At 37.3% G+C, this 16,056-nt stretch overlaps 1 protein-coding gene across 2 annotated transcripts; it reads left to right on the plus strand.

Moving 5' to 3' along the window:
• Positions 1 to 223: 223 nt before the first annotated feature.
• On the plus strand, positions 224 to 15,680 carry ZDHHC6 (zinc finger DHHC-type containing 6). Of its 2 annotated transcripts, none has more exons than XM_027852174.1 (11): positions 224 to 423; positions 2,570 to 3,045; positions 4,564 to 4,655; positions 6,050 to 6,209; positions 6,904 to 7,065; positions 7,956 to 8,009; positions 10,326 to 10,493; positions 13,248 to 13,289; positions 13,376 to 13,521; positions 13,609 to 13,655; positions 15,054 to 15,680. In XM_027852174.1, the coding sequence occupies exons 2-11, from the start codon at positions 2,779 to 2,781 to the stop codon at positions 15,155 to 15,157; spliced, it is 1,242 nt and encodes a 413-aa protein (XP_027707975.1). In that variant the 5' UTR covers positions 224 to 423; positions 2,570 to 2,778; the 3' UTR covers positions 15,158 to 15,680. The 2 variants fall into 2 exon arrangements, with proteins under 2 accessions (XP_027707975.1, XP_027707976.1); XM_027852175.1 differs by lacking the exon at positions 224 to 423 and adding an exon at positions 483 to 536.
• Positions 15,681 to 16,056: the final 376 nt, after the last annotated feature.

The following is a 16,056-nucleotide window of genomic DNA, read 5'->3' on the forward strand; positions in this document are numbered from 1 at the left end:
CTCCGGAAACTCAGACTGCTCGTACTAAGTTCCCATAATTGATCCCTCCTTCGATCCCGTGAGACCGCAGAATCTGGGAGAGCAAATTGCCGCACGTCTGTGAAAAATCATCCTTTCTCAAGACACTCTAGAATTCTCTTTCCTTCGGCTCTCCGGGGGCCTGCTCCCCGAGCAACAAGTGACAGGAAGTGGTTTCCGGAGGGAACCACTTCAAAGAGGGACCTTCGGGAAGTGGCGATGACCCAGGCTAGCCACAGCGCCCGAGGGGGCTCCGAGGAAGCGGAGGCTCCGTAGGAAGGACTGTGGTGACCTAGAGGCGCTCGCTACCCGCCTGCGGCCTCTAACCTAACTCGCTTGTCACCCGGGAAGGGCGGAGGAACCGACGACGAAAGGATCCCGGGAAGGAGGAGGAACGTATTCCGGGTGAGGCCAGCCTTGCCGCCCCGGAAGTGCCCGAGGACGGCGATGGCTGAGGAGTGGGCGCAGGGGGTAGCGCGGGAGGGGAGCTCCAGAATAAGGCCGGGGCTCCCGAGCAGGTCGAGTCCCTTGGTGCATCGCGGCCCCCTTTACGGCACCCTGCCATCCTGCCCAGGGGGTGGGAAAGGCGGGGGACGGGGGTCGAAGGTGGGAAGGGGCGAGAATCTGTGACTGTCTGGGCCGTTGATGCTGGAGGGGAAACCGAGGCATGAGGCAGAGTTCCTGAGGAACTGCACGTGTTCCATCCACCTAGCATTTTACACCCCCGGACACGCGCGGGCTGTGGATCGCATGAGGCGTAGCCTCGGCTCCAAAGCTTCCCCGCCGCCTCTCTCCATCCCCCAACCTTCCCTCTTTTGGTAGCTTCTATCCCTGCCCGTTGAGCCTCCCGCCCCCATGGGTGCTGATGTTGGAAGGGGAGTGGGACGTCGCTGGGGGATGTTGCTAGAAGTTAGTGTATAAGCAGTCCCAGGATAGCATGACCGAAAATGAAATTCATACAACTCACGAGCTGGAAGAGAAGTTAAAGCCCATCCAGGCCAGTCCTCTCATTCTTCAAATGAGTAAACTGAGGACTGGAGAGAAGTGTCTTGTCCAGGATCACACAGTGGCAGAGCCCAAGTTTGCCGGTCAAATGTGCATTCGGCTACTTCTCTGCTGCTGTTTTTGCTGTCTTTGCCCCAGGCCCTTGTTTATTGAATGCCTAATACAAACTGGTTATTGCCTGTGACTTTGGAAGCTGTTTTGAGTTGCCACGGTGAACTTTGCTGGGAAACCAAAAAGGTCTTGACAAAGTTTTCCAAAAAACCTCCCAGAAAATCAGGGACCTGTGTGGTTAACCATTCTGATTTAGAGGCTGGGACTATAGTTGTTACTACTTTAATTATTATTCTTTCTGGTCATTTACTAAAATTTTATGTCTTTCCAACCTTTGACATACTGGTCACTCAATAGATGTTCATTTAATTTAGTTACCTTGCTATATTCTTAATCACTTTTTGTGCTGTTTTTGTATTATTGTTTAATTGTCCATGTCGCACTATATAACATTTTCACAGATTAGTAGAATGTTAAAAGCAAAGAAAGACCAAAGAGTTTGAGTTAAGTACCATCATTTTACATTTGATGAAATTGAGTTAAGGCAAGCTGGCAATTGGCAGTCTAAACCAGAACCCAGATTTTTAAATTCCCAATTCTCAGTTTATTGCATTTTAAAGTTTCAGTGATCATGTTGAATTTGAGACCCATTATTGCTTAATCAGGTGATAGTTATTCATATTATAAAGAGAAATAATCTGCAGATCTAAAATTAGTCACTGGCCATTAGATATAGCATTCCAATTTTTAATTGCTTTCATTGGTATAGGAAACTGTCCTAGGGGAAACTCCTTCTACCCATGTAAATCCAGCACCTGTTCAGTAATTTATGAGCCTGAATAATTGCCTGGGGCACTCAGAGGTTGAGGGATTTGATGCACAGCCAATCAGAGGTGACATCTGAACTCAGGGTCTTCCTGACTGGGGCTATGCTGCCTTTCATTCCTGTCATAACCTTTGTTATGATGATGATGATAGATACTTAAAATAAAAATCTCTGTTCAAATACAAAGTAGCTTTCTGGTATCTGCTTTCTCCTCTCCCCTGGAGTATTGGCATGGAAACCAAGGCCTGCAATAGACTTTCTAGCTTTGCCTCCTGCAACCATTCTAGAAAACATTAGGTATTTTTCCAGTCATTCCACTCATTACCAAGATTCCTCCCTGGGTTGGTTGGGGAGAGTTCATTTCTGTACCCAGCTTAGCGAATGAGTAACTGTAACCTTGAGTAAGTCACTTCACCTCTCCGCCTGCCTCAGTTTTCCCATCTGTAAAATTATGTCATTAGATTATCACTGGGGCCCCTTTCTACTCCGAAATTATCTAAGTGATATTAAAGAAACTATAGGAGAGTGTGTTATGAATATAGTTTCTCCCAGACTGAGATCTCATAGCATTACAGGAAAATTCTGAATTTACAGGCTTTATGTTTTGAACTAGTTACCTTAATATATTCTGTATTTTTCTTCTAAACATTTATATTTTGTTTTATTTAGGTTGGTTTTAAAACCATGAAATTCACTTGTTCTGGTCAAGACAAAGAGCTCTGAACAAGATACAGTTAAAATGGCTTATTCAGATTTAGCATCCCACAATTTGAAGGCATGAGTATTAATGAAGACCCACGGACTTATGACACATGGAAATGTGTATACAAAAAAGGAACTTTACAAGGCTTTTAAAATAGAAAATAACTCTCATCATTATGGGTGTACTGTGCTCAGTTATTAGATTTGAAAATCTCCATGAGTTAAAAAGACTGTGCCACTGGGGTCCTGTTATAGCTCTTGGCGTTATAGCAATATGTTCTACAATGGCCATGATTGACTCAGTTTTGTGGTATTGGCCTTTACATACAACTGGAGGAAGTGTGAATTTCATCATGTTGATAAATTGGACTGTGATGATTCTTTACAATTACTTCAATGCCATGTTTGTGGGCCCTGGCTATGTGCCTCTGAGATGGAAACCGGTAAGAAAAAAGACATTTTTTGAAAGAGGAAATCTGATGTCAATATTTTTTTTTATCTTTATTAAAAGTGACATCACAAAAACAAAAATTAAGCACAATTTCCTTTTTGCTAATTGGTAAAGACCAAAAGCTCTAAATACTTCTTAATGATGAAAATCCATTTATTTTCTTTAAACTATTTACCTAAATTATTATATTATTTAAATATTGTATTTAAACTATGTTTAAATAGTATAAATCTTTATAAAATATGGTATAAAATCAGTTTTGATTTTCTTTAAAATAATACAAATTTTCATATGTCAAATCACCATATGTGTAGTAAGCACCTATTTCATTTAAGATGCTGTATATAGGACTGCTAGGTGGTGCAGTGGATAGAGCTCCGGCCTTGGAGTCAGGGGAACCTGAGTTCAAATCTGGCCTCAGGACGCCTGGCACTTACTAACTGTGTGACCCAGGGCAACTCACTTAACTATGACTGCTTCGCCAAAAAAAAAATCAAAAAACAAAAACAAACAATAAAATGATACTGTACATAAGAAGTTTTAAGATTCTTTGGTGAAGGGCATTGAACTTAACAGTGTTTTATAACAATTATTATCTTCCTGAGTAGTTATTAAGTAGTGGAATAAACAATCACTTGGAAAAGAAGCTATGGAAACACAGATGAGGAAGTTGGAAAAACAGAGAAATAAGCAAACAGTCAAGAAATTATAGGAAGAATTTTTTCAGGAGAGAGAAATTGGAAGACAGCTAAAATTATATCTTAAATATTGAGGCTCGGGAAGATTTCAGTCTAATTAAAAGTAATAATTATATTGGTCATAGAGATAAATTCAGAAATAACTACTCAGATTTGAAATAATGAAAACTAATGGTCCATTTGCCCCGGTAAATATTTGACTGAAAACATGGTATAGCTCAGGTGCTACCTTCTGCCAGAGGCCTTTTGAGATCTCACTTGGTGCTATCCTTCCCCTTAAAATTATTTTGTATTTGGTCCAGACTTGTGATTGCCTTGGTGTGGTCACTCTAAGTGAGGGAACTCCCTTTACCTATGCAGATCTGTGGTCTGGAAGTGAGAGGCTCACCTGAGGCATGGGAAGGACACGTAGCCTGTAAGTTTCAGAGGCCTGAGTCCAACCCAGGTCTCTGTATCGACTGTGCCATTTTACCCCTCGCTTTGTATTTATTCTGTATTTATTTTCTTATTTCCCTTAAGCAAAACATAAACTCCTTTAGTGCAGCAACTGTTTCATTGTTGTCTTTACGTTCCCAGCACCCGGCACACTACTTGGCATACAGTAGGTGCTTATTGAATGCTTATCTGGCTGATCGGGTGGTGAGTTTCGAGAGCCAGGCCTGCTTCTCTCCTCCGTAAAACGAGGGCATTGGATTAGGTGGCCTTCAAGGCCCCCTCCAGCTCTAGTTCCTATGAGCCTATAAGGAAGGTGTTCAGCTCTCGGTCCCAGGTACCAACATGTGATGTTTCTTTTCCTTATTTTCCCAACCAAGGAAAGAGCTCAGGACAGCGTGTATCTCCAGTTTTGTAAGGCGTGCCAGGCATATAAGGCACCTCGCTCCCATCACTGCCGAAAGTGTGACAGGTACCAGTTCTTCATTATTTTTCATTACAGATTGATTCCCTTGATTCTTGGTCGAATGTTTGCTTGGAGTCTCGGTGTTTACCAAAACGGCAGTGCTGCCAGGGGCCCTCCCCTAGAGGCAGAACAACTGTGGTCAGTTACTAGCTCGGCCACTTCCTCGTGGTGTGACTTTCATCATGAGCCTTACTTTTTTCATTTTAAAATGGACAGGACCTTTGAGGTCATCCAGTCCAGCCCTTCCGTTTGACACAGAATGGAACCAAAGCCCAGAGCAGTAGGAGGACTTGCCTGAGGTCACATGCCCCATACTCGGCAGAGCTGGGCTTTCAGCCTGAGTTGTCAGACCGCACGGTCAAGGCTGTTTCCATTGTACCACTGCCTATTTGCCAGGGTTGGAAGGGAAGCATTTTGAAAATAAAGAACTATATAAATTCGAGCTAGCGTTTCTAGAAATGATGTCAGAAGTACTTTTGAGTCATAATAAGATGTATTCATTTGGCTTTTATGCCACCTATCTCCTTTGTGCAGTCTTTGAAGCATATTTCCTGTCCATTGAGTAGTCTTGAGTGTTAAAGTTTTTACTTGTTTTAGAATTTTGGTCAATTTACATTTATGGATTAAAATGAAGTAAGTTCTCAAAACAGAAAAGAAAAACAAAGCACTGTGAACAAGTTTTGAAATATTCACCTAGGATGTTTTTTTAAAGGACAGCTAAACTTATTGTTAAGAAACCTGTGATAAGAAAGTGGTAGTACTGAGAAACCACAGGAGGCAGCTACTGCTTCCTTCAGACATTTGATTTGGCTTTCGAAAAGTTTATTCTAACAATCGTAGAGCTAAAGGAAAGGAAGGACATGAGTCCTTTGGTCATTATACAATATCTTACACACAGTGATAGGTTAGCCTACAGGAGATTCCAACATCTAACAGTATACATAAAGGAAGGAAGTCAGAAGCATCTGGTTGGACCTGTTGTTGCTTTCAATCCCAGGTGGAGATTTATGAAGGGTTTTTTTAATGTTTTCATTGTATTCTACTTCAGTCACTACTTTTCAGAACTAGAGAGGAGACTGAAACTTTAGAACTATGCTCATTTCTGTATGCTTCATGTCTCAATGGACTTCCTGACTACTCAAAACAGATTCACATATAGGAGGTACCACCGTGTCTTCAGGCTCTGTATTGTGCTGTTTTGACTTTCAGAGTGTTCATCATTTATGTTTCTATGTGAATACTTGAGGGAAATTTTTTCCTGTTCCATAATGTGTAACTTCTCCATGACTTACAAGTGTGATAGATTCCCTATTTAGTAGATTTCTTTTGAAGACAAATTTTATTGAATACAGACTTAGGGTTTTCAGCCTCTGTCTTATGTACCTTTTGTTTTTCATTAGATGTGTTATGAAGATGGACCATCATTGCCCTTGGATCAACAATTGTTGTGGTTACCAAAATCATGCATCATTTACATTGTTCCTCCTCTTAGCACCCCTGGGCTGTATTCATGCTGCTTTCATCTTTGTCATGACCATGTATACACAGCTTTATAATAGGGTAAGAGATTTGTTTATTGGTCATCCAGTTGTCAGGTCAAGTGTTAATAGTGATGATTACTTAGAATCTGATGGTAACTCTTCTCCCCAAAATTAAAAGAATAAAATTAAAATCATAGAACTTTCCTTTATAAAAACATTTCTGGCCTTTTTTCAAAACAATATTAAAATTTGTAAAAGTTTATTTAACTCTAGGAACTGAAATGTAGGTATTTAATACCTGTTTGTTGTTGAATTGAAGTGAATAAAAGGAAATGATGTGGAGGCATTTAGGCGGGATAGGCCATGAAGCAGAGAATACAAAGTCCTGGAGGTCACTGCTACTAAAGACATCCTTTAAACACTTGATTCATAACAAAGGGGAAAAATTGAAGTTAACTTGGTCTAGTGTTTTATGCACATTTTAATATGTACCTTTGTCTTACTCTTACCCCAAAGTTGTTAAATTTAAGTAGAGGAGACTTGCCTGGCAGTGCTGAAAAATGCCCAGTTAGGAACAATTATGAATTGATTTTTGCAAACAGATGTGCATTGGTGCCATTGTACCAAATCAGATTCATAAAAACAGGACTTACCTTAATTACCTTAATGAAAGTTCTGAATTGACATTTTAGAAGGCAGTTTGTGGTTTGGAATATTACATGTTGAGTTTCATCATTGTCCACTACCAGATAATTCCAGTTTTTCCATTATAGATCTCCTTTGGTTGGAATACAGTAAAGATTGATATGAGTGCAGCTAAGAGAGATCCCCTTCCTATTGTACCCTTTGGATTATCTGCATTTGCTGCCTCGTTATTTGCCTTGGGATTGGCTGTAGGAACAACGATAGCAGTTGGTATGTTGTTTTTTATCCAGGTAAGTTTGACAGTTACCAGTAGCTAAAAGGTTCAAGGTTGTTGGGGTTCAGGAGACTAAGGTTGAACTTATATTTGTGAAATGGAGAATTGTTTTTTGGTTTGTTTTGACCCCATCTAGGCCACAAATTAACTTTGTCTGAAATGGAATTATCTAGATAATTGATTCAGTCCTTCACTTTATTTTTCATGTGTAGATACAGACAGCTACAGTGTAGAAAAGGCAAAACATTTTCAGAATTAAAATGCTTAGTCAAAAATTAACATTGCTTTGGAAAAGTGGTTAGAGCAGAATGATAAAATTAGTTTTACGTTGTACTTCATACTTACTCTTGACTTAGAATTAATGTCTTTGAACTTCAGTATCCCTGTGAGCAGAGGTGAATCATATCAGTAATAAATTTGACATTTTTTGATTGGAAGGCCTACATAGGTACAAAGTGATTAGTTATACGTAAGAAACAATGGTCTACTGAAATAAAATGAATTAAATAAGGAAAAACTATTGTTTCTTGCTTAACTGTACATAAATTCACTACAATGGTTTATTATCTGGATTTATATGAGTATATTTTAAGCTGTAGAATAAAGAAAAGGTGATATAAGAATTTAGTAGCAAAGTGTATGTATATACATATATATATATATATATAAACAAGTAGGATGTAGCAGTTATTTCCTTTATACCATGAAAACCTTTGCAAAGTATCACTGTGAAATGTTTATCTGCATTAGAAATTTACTTAATTACTGAAAAGAATGAGATATTTTGCTAGTGTTCTTTGAACCCAGTTGATTTCCCTATTGATGTGATTTTTGTGTGCCTAAATTTCATGTAAATGGGTCCCAGTCACTTTAAATAATTCTTCAACTGTGTCATTTAATTTTCAGATGAAAGTAATTCTTAGAAATAAAACTTCTATTGAATCATGGATTGAAGAGAAGGTAAATTTTAATGCAGCATCTTTTTAATATATTAAAATAACAGTTTGAGTATGTTAGCTAAAAATTATTTGCTCTCTTTAGTGGTTTGCAAATTCCATTTAAAATAGAAATAGAATACATTTTGATCAATCACTCATTTAAATGTACCAAACAACCAAAATATGTTTCTAAAAGATTATTAAAGGGCCCTGAGTCAATTAACAAACATTTATTAAACACCCATGATGTGCCAGGCATACCTGTTGACCATCAGCTGTTTTACTTCAGCTTGGAGAAGAACTCCAACAGTACTATCATGAAATCTTTCTTGGATCTCCTGTTTCATCTCTAATTAAGAACTAATCCTGAAATCAAATAAGCCTCATAGAGCTTATGTTCTTCGTGAATGAAAATTGCTAGCAGTCACTCAGTTCCTTTTTACTAAGGACACATACTGTATATGTCACTGTGCTACAGAAGACCCATTGCATTAACACAATACATTATCACCCTGGGAAAGGTAGGGCTTCTCTCTGTGTGCTAATTATGATCCTAGAGGCATGGACCTCTCTTTTCTAAGACCTCTTCTGTTTGGAAGACTACAGAGCTTTTTAATTTAAATGGAAAAATCAAGATATATTTGTATGGTGGCCACGGTTATACTGTGTTAGAGAATCTTGTGTCTTTTATGATTTTTGATAATTTTTTATGGTTATAAGGTCATAGATTTAAAGTTGGAAAGAATGTTAGAGATCTTCTAGTTCAAATCCTCCACCCCCCGTTTTACAAATAAGAACACAAAGTACAAAATGCAGCTTGTCTAAGGCACACAGCTATAGAGTCCAGATTTGAGCCCAGGCTCTCTGATTCCAAATCCAGTAGTTTTTTCACTGTACTATGCTCTTTCCCAATTCACATCACCATGTAAGTAAATACCACAAACTTTCTAGCATAAAACGTTTTTTTAAACCAAATCACCATCCTTCAGGGAGGTTAGGTTCCCAAGTAGCAAATTATAATAATGATGGCAATGATGGTCATGATGATTGTGATCATGACATCATCATCATCATCTGATATTCTTAAGTAATATAAAATATTTGTGGCAGACAATCTGAATAAATTGACTTAATGATAAAGAAAGTACTTTATAAAACTTATCAAATTTATGGAACTTTTTAGAAGCATAGAATCCAGGTACCTGCAAAAGTCTTGCTATAGTCAAGGCCCCTCACTTAAAAAATATTCCAAAAAAAAAAAAAATCAAAGGGAGTAGGGTGAGCTGTCTGAACTTACATAGCCAGATATGGCAGGCTGAAGACTGGAACCCATATCTTCCAGGTTCAGGCCTGATTCTACTGTAGTACTGTCTTAGAGACAGAGACATTTTAAATGGTCACTTTTTTAAAGCAGGCATATTTTACTCAATTCTGAATCACTAGCTTCAGATGTAGACAGCACATTTTTAACCAGTTTTGCAACATTCAGCAGGAGTATTCCTTTTCCAGACCACTAGATGTCAGTGGTATTCAAGAAATGGACAACGGCTTATTATTTTCACTAGGCTAAACAAAGCCACTTAGAATTTAAGGGTGGAAGGAACTTTATACATAATGTAGTCCAATCCCTCTCCCCGTTCTAATAGAAAGACCATCGCTAACAGTCCCTTCTATACCAGTGGAGGGGAGCCCTAACCAGCGATTGCTTCATGCTGCTACTCTTGACGCAACATATTGTTCGTGAAAAAACTCCACCTCTTGAACCTATTTATGATCCGTTCTCTCCCTTCCCTTGTACCCAGATACTTCTGTACTGTGGCAGTAGCAGCTTCCAGTTGCTGTGTATAAATTTTCATAAAGGAATTGCTAGGAATTTTCTAAGTGGTCTAGAGCCATTTTTATTTTCTGCTTTAGTTCCCTCCTATATTATTAAGATGAATAAAGTTATATGTTTAGATAGTTTAGTTTGGAAAATTGCTTGAGAAGGCAAAGTTCTGATAAAGTTTAAATGTTAATCTTTATGTAGAAAACTAGCATAGAAAAAAATACATCTTAACATGGGTTCTAGTCTCAGCTCTACTGCTAATTTACAGTCTGACTTTAGGTGAATCATTTAACCTCTTGAGTCTTTGCTTCCTCAAATGTAAAATCAGAAGGTTGGATTAGATGAGTTTTAAGATTTTAAAGTTGTATTAGTCTATAATTCATATCCTAAGAAACATAGCCAGCGTACAAGTTAGAGTAACATTTTATGAAAGAATTTATGAAAATTGTTTTTCTGGATTAGTGTTATATATTATTCTGGATATAGTGTTATACTGTTTGTTTAAATCTACAGGCCAAAGATAGAATTCAATATTACCAGACAGCTGAAACCTTTATTTTCCCCTATGACATGGGAAGCAGATGGCAGAACTTTAAACAAGTGTTTACATGGTCTGGAGTTCCTGAAGGAGATGGACTAGAATGGCCAATAAGAGAAGGATGTCATCCTTACAGCTTGACAGTAAGTATTTTAGTCAATGCTGACTTTCCCTTACATGAATCCTTCTGTTTAAACTACAGCGTGACAAAACTTCTTTTGTATTAAAATTTGCCGATTTGCAGAATTTCTCAAGGTTCTAAATTCATCTTTGTTTAAGTTCTGTCTTCCTTACTCAAAAAATTTTAATGGCTTCCCAGTATTCATGAGATTGTCTAAATTTAACCTGATGTTCGGAGCCCTTCACCTATTTTTCCAGCCTTCTTCCACAACTCTCTTGTATGGACCCTCTGTTCCAGTCAAACCAACTTTCCTCACCATCCTCAGAATATACCATACACATTCCCATCTTTGCTTATATTTTCCTGCTGTGCCCCACCTATGCCCTCTAACAGCCTGTCCAAATCCTGTAGAATAATCAAAGTCTACTTCTGTGAAGCTTTCTCAAGCTTTCCCTCTTCTGAACTGACACTTACTGCCTTATGGCAGGTTTTTTTTTTTTTTGTTATTGTGTCTTTTTATTTAACTCTTGTACTTTTATTTAACTGTTAGTTTAATGTTTGAGGGTCTATCTTGTGTCTCCAGAGAGTGGAACCATGTATAATTCAATCCAACAAACATTGATTGTCTTCTGGGTGTAAGACTCAGACCACAAAAATGAAGACGATGCTGTTGCTGCCCTCAAAGAACATACTGTATAATAGGAGAACTAAAGATAGGAACACAAATAAAATACAAATTAGAGTTCACAGATGAGAAACAATGTGCTATGAGAAATCCAGAGAGAGAGAGAGAGAGAGAGAGATCTCTGGCCAGAGGGAATTAGGGAAAGTTAGGGAGGAAGTGAACCTTGAAGACTGGAATGAATTTCCATAGATACAACTAAGGGAATATTCCTCTTAACTTCTTCACAAAAACTGGTGGGTATGTGAGGGGTGAGAGAAGGAGGTGGGACAAGCAAAAGCACAGAATTTGGACATTAGGAGATAGTGTTTATGTTCCAAACAGCACATAGGGTACTTTAGCAGGTTCTTAATTATTATTCAGTCAAATAAGATCTCAGTACCATGGAGTTTAATGATTGTAAGAGACCTCAAGGCCATCAATTTTAACCAATCCCTAACCAGAAATTACCAACAAATGCTCACTCAGCCTCTGCTTAAAGATCTTTACTGAGGGGAGGTAATACATTCCACTTATGTATGGCTCTTAATTGTTAGGAAGTTTTTACTTAGATCAAGCCTAAATCTGCTTTTTCTGCAATTTGAATCCATTGTTCCTTAGTTCTGGCTTCTGGGGCCAAGCAAAACAAAACCCTTTTCCCTTCAAATTCTTGAAAACGTCTGTCATTTTCCCTGTCTTCTTTTATTCAATCTAAAAATACCTAGTTTCTTTAGCCAGTTTTCATGTTGCATGTTCTTAGTATCCTCATTGTCTTTTTCTGACTGCTTTTCAGCTTGTCTTTCCTAAACTGTGATGCCCCAAATGGAACTCATTCTATCTATGACCTGACTAGGACAAGGTAGAGCAGAGCCATAACATCCTTTGTTCTGGACACTACATCTCTCCGTGCGGCCAAGGATCACATTAACTTGTGTGGCTGCTGTCGCAGACTGTTGACTCATATTGAGATTAGTGTTCATTAAAACGCTCAGATCTTTTTCATAAGAACTATTGTCTGTTTATGCCTTCCGTACCTTGCACTAATAACATTAATTTTTTTTAACCTAAGTATAACTTAGGATAGTGGGTAGGGCAGTGGACTTGTGAGCAAGAAGACCTGTGTATAAAACCTGTCCTATACACTTACGTGAATCCTACACACTGTGTGACGTTGTCCAGCTTCCTTAATCTTTCTGTACCTGTTTCCTCATCTGTAAAATAAGGTGATGAGGATTTGATGGGCCACAAAGGTCTCTTCCAGCTCCAAATATTTGATACTATGAGTTTTATAAACCTTATTAAAAATTTCATTTTATTTGGTTCAACCCATTGTTCTAGCCTTAGTATTTTTGAATCCTATTTCTTTTTCATCTAACATATTAGCTATTCCTCCCAGCTTCATGTTGTCTGCTAATTTGATAAAAAAAAAAAATCCATCTATTCTTTTCATGGAAATGTTCAGTAACACAGTGTAAAGGACAGATCCTTAGGACACACCATTAGATATCTCCCTCCAACTTGACATCAACTTATTAATGACTGCTCTTTGGTCACTCACTCATTCCTAAATCCAACTAATTGTATTATCATCTAGCCTGTATCTCTCTGCCTTGTTCACAGGGATAATATTATTAAATTTCACAGTTTACTTGTTTTGATTTACTATCTCAAATCAATGTCAGATCTGAAACAGGGCTTTAATTAGTCTAAGCCAGGAGTGGGGAACCTGCGGCCTAGAGACCATATGTAGCCTTCTAGGTCTTTGGATGTAGCCTTTTGACTGAGTCTAAGTTTTACAGAACAAATCTTTTTATTAAGGGGTTTTGTTCTGTGAAGTTTGGATTCAGTCAAAGGGCCACACTTGAGGACTTAGAGGGTCACATGTGGCCTTGAGGCAACAGGTTCCCCACCCCTGGAAGCATTATCTGTCTCCTGCTACCTTATACATATGGCCTTTAATTTGATGATAATTTTTAGTGCAAGAAAATTGTGATTTACTTAAGTCACTAAAAACAGACACATGATCCTTTTTAATAGGACAAAATGGCCTATTTTCAACACTGGAAGAAATTATTAAAGAATTAGCACGTTTGCTCTTTTTTATTTTCCAAACAGATGGAACAACTGAAACAGAAAGCAGACAAGAGAGTCAGAAGTGTAAGTATTTCTTTCGTTCTTTCTTTAAAGGATATATTGATATGTTTTGTTTTTACATCATAGTCATTTCTGATCTTTGATGGCAGGTCCGCTATAAAGTAATAGATAATTACAGTGGTGCTTGCTGCCCTTTCAATAAAGGTATCAAAACTTTCTTCACCACTCCATGTACTGAAGAACCTCGGATTAGCCTAAAGAAAGGGGAACTAATTTTAGTTACCAGAGGTTTAAGGTAAGTAATTTGTACTACTGATTTTTTTTTTCTAATGACAAAATTATTGTTAATCTGAAAAGTATTTTAATTTTTTAAATATTTCAGACACTGGATGTATGGAGACAAAATTCTTAATCATTTGGCTACAGAAGGTATGGAAATGGAATAAGTTGTTTAACATGTTAGCATGCTATCTATAATTTTAAATTCTAGATATTAAGATAATAAACTAGGCATCTAAACTGTCACTTCTTCATTTTGTTAAAGGGATTATCTTTTATATTCTCTTTAAGACATCTGTATTTAATATTGCTTTTTTGATTATCGTTCCTCTTTGTGTAGTTACAATTAACTACACAAATTAAATAATTTAATAAAGTTATTGCAATTAATGTAGTTATTTCATTAACAAAATGAAATGTCAGTAAATAAATTGAATGAAAATTTTACTAATCTGATTTTTAATATTGTGCATTTTGTGATAAAGCATTCAGGATACAAGTTTTTTAAAAAGAAAATGTTTTATTTATGTATTGAGTATAGACAGGCATACTCTGTTTAAGCAAAATTAATGTTAAAGTCCATATTTACTTTAAAAAGAAAAAAGTTAGGGAGTGATTTGCTTTACAAAGGGTTTCCCAAAGGCGTGAGCTTTTTAAATGGATTTGAAATCTGATTCAAGTTATAATAGATACACCTTATGTGCAAGTAAGATATTTGCATAAATGTATGAAATGCCATATTCTACACCTCAATATAATCTGTAAATTGTTTCTTAGGGTAATGTGTTTATATAGTTCCTTAAGGTTTACAAAGCACTTTATGTTCATTCTTACTTGACCTTTAAATAACCCTTTGAGAATTGGTATTACAAACAATATTATGTTTTACAGATGTACAATCTGATGCTTAGATATTCGATAATTTACCCATAATTGCAGAGCAGAGTTGAGACTGAACACACACACACACATGCACGTGCGCGCACATTTTCTAAGTCCAGTGCTCTCTTCCTTGTACCACGTTTGTCCTGAATCAACAAAAACAGACCGTTTTTCCCTTTTCAGGTTACTGAATTTGGGAAACTCTGGCAGGTGATCTACATTATCTTCATTCAGTTATCTAAAGGGAAAGAGGGCATCTTTAAAGTAGTTAAGTCCCAGAATATTTATAGGTCATAGTAGCAATATGGTAAAAGATCATTCAATTTAGAATCATGATTTGGATTTGAATCCATGCCCTGCCTTTTACTTTGGGTAAATCACTTAACTTCTTTGTACCTCAGTTTCCTATCTATAAAATAAGGAGCTTGCAGTAAATTATTTTTAAAGATACTTTAAGCTCTCATCTATATCTATAATTCTTGAATTGTACTCAGAAGGAACAGTTGGTCTAGAAAAATAATGACGTTCAATCAGAATGACTGAAAGGGGAGGGAGCTTTGGGGAAATAATAGACTTCACTTGCTCATTTGCATATTGAATTCAAGGTATTGACATCAGGTTGTTTGTACTTGTCTTTAGCCTTACAGAAATTTCTTTTCTCCTTAGATGGATCCAGAATACGAGGATGGTTCCCTAGGAAATGTGTGGAAAAGTATCACTCTGATGCTGAAACTGATCAAGTATCTGAGGGAGAAAAGAAAAATAGATAGCTACTGCTTTAAGAAATGACTTATTCTTTATGACCACACCATTACTTGAAAATTGTATATACTACTACAGAATTATGCAATGGGCCTACTCTGGATAAAGTGTTCTTTTCCTCAAAGGTGCCCTAGTGCCATGATTTAAATATTTTTATTACCATTTTGTAACTGAGAAGCCATTCTATATATGCCTTTGAATTCCAACCTGCTCTCATCACTCCTCCCCTAAAAGGAGGAATACTTCACCCAAGTAAGCATTATTGCATTTTCTATAGAATTTAATTTTTTAAATTGTGTTGCACACTACGGACCTCACCTACAAATGTAGTTCTTCCCTCCCAGGAAAAATCTGCATGTGACATTTATTGCTTTTGCTCCTTCCTCAGTTGCCGTTTCTTATGAAGTAGTATTATAGAAACTGTAGAATATATTTTGTCCAGTTAAATACAAAGCTCAATTTTGTTACCTGTGTCTTTTAATAATGCAGATTTTGTCAATCACAAATAAAGACCAATGAGTGTTCTCTATATCCCATGGACTCACAGTGAGTTGTATTTTTTCCACCTTTTTAGCAATGGTAATAGGGTCAGGGGTAGAAAGCACTTGCCTTAATTCATACTTAGACTTAGGGCCTAGAAGACTATTTAACCCAATGGGAAATTGGCTGGTGGAAGTATACAGAGATCTTCAGGAACAAACATCACTTTGTTATAAAAAGAACAGCTAAGAATTGGTCCTGAACTTAGCTTAGGATTTTAGAGAAGGACTTCTAATATAATCCATTCAAAAACATGTCAAAGAGGTGTGATTTTAACTGGATTTTTAATGCTTTAGGATCTCATTGCTCTGACTGATGAAGACATCTTGTTTCCAGTGATGGCAGTTAAGGCCTCTGCAACTTTTTT

This window comes from Vombatus ursinus, unplaced genomic scaffold (genome assembly GCF_900497805.2).
Source record: "Vombatus ursinus unplaced genomic scaffold, bare-nosed wombat genome assembly UNPS02009205.1, whole genome shotgun sequence".
Lineage (NCBI taxonomy): Eukaryota > Metazoa > Chordata > Mammalia > Diprotodontia > Vombatidae > Vombatus > Vombatus ursinus.

Excerpts from the sequence above, each read along its gene's own strand:
- ZDHHC6 (XM_027852174.1), top strand. The coding sequence starts at position 2,779 with ATGGGTGTACTGTGCTCAGTTATTAGATTTGAAAATCTCCATGAGTTA. Across the intron at positions 3,046-4,563 it reads TGCCTCTGAGATGGAAACCG|GAAAGAGCTCAGGACAGCGT; the intron begins GTAAGAAAAAAG and ends TTCCCAACCAAG. Across the intron at positions 4,656-6,049 it reads CACTGCCGAAAGTGTGACAG|ATGTGTTATGAAGATGGACC; the intron begins GTACCAGTTCTT and ends GTTTTTCATTAG.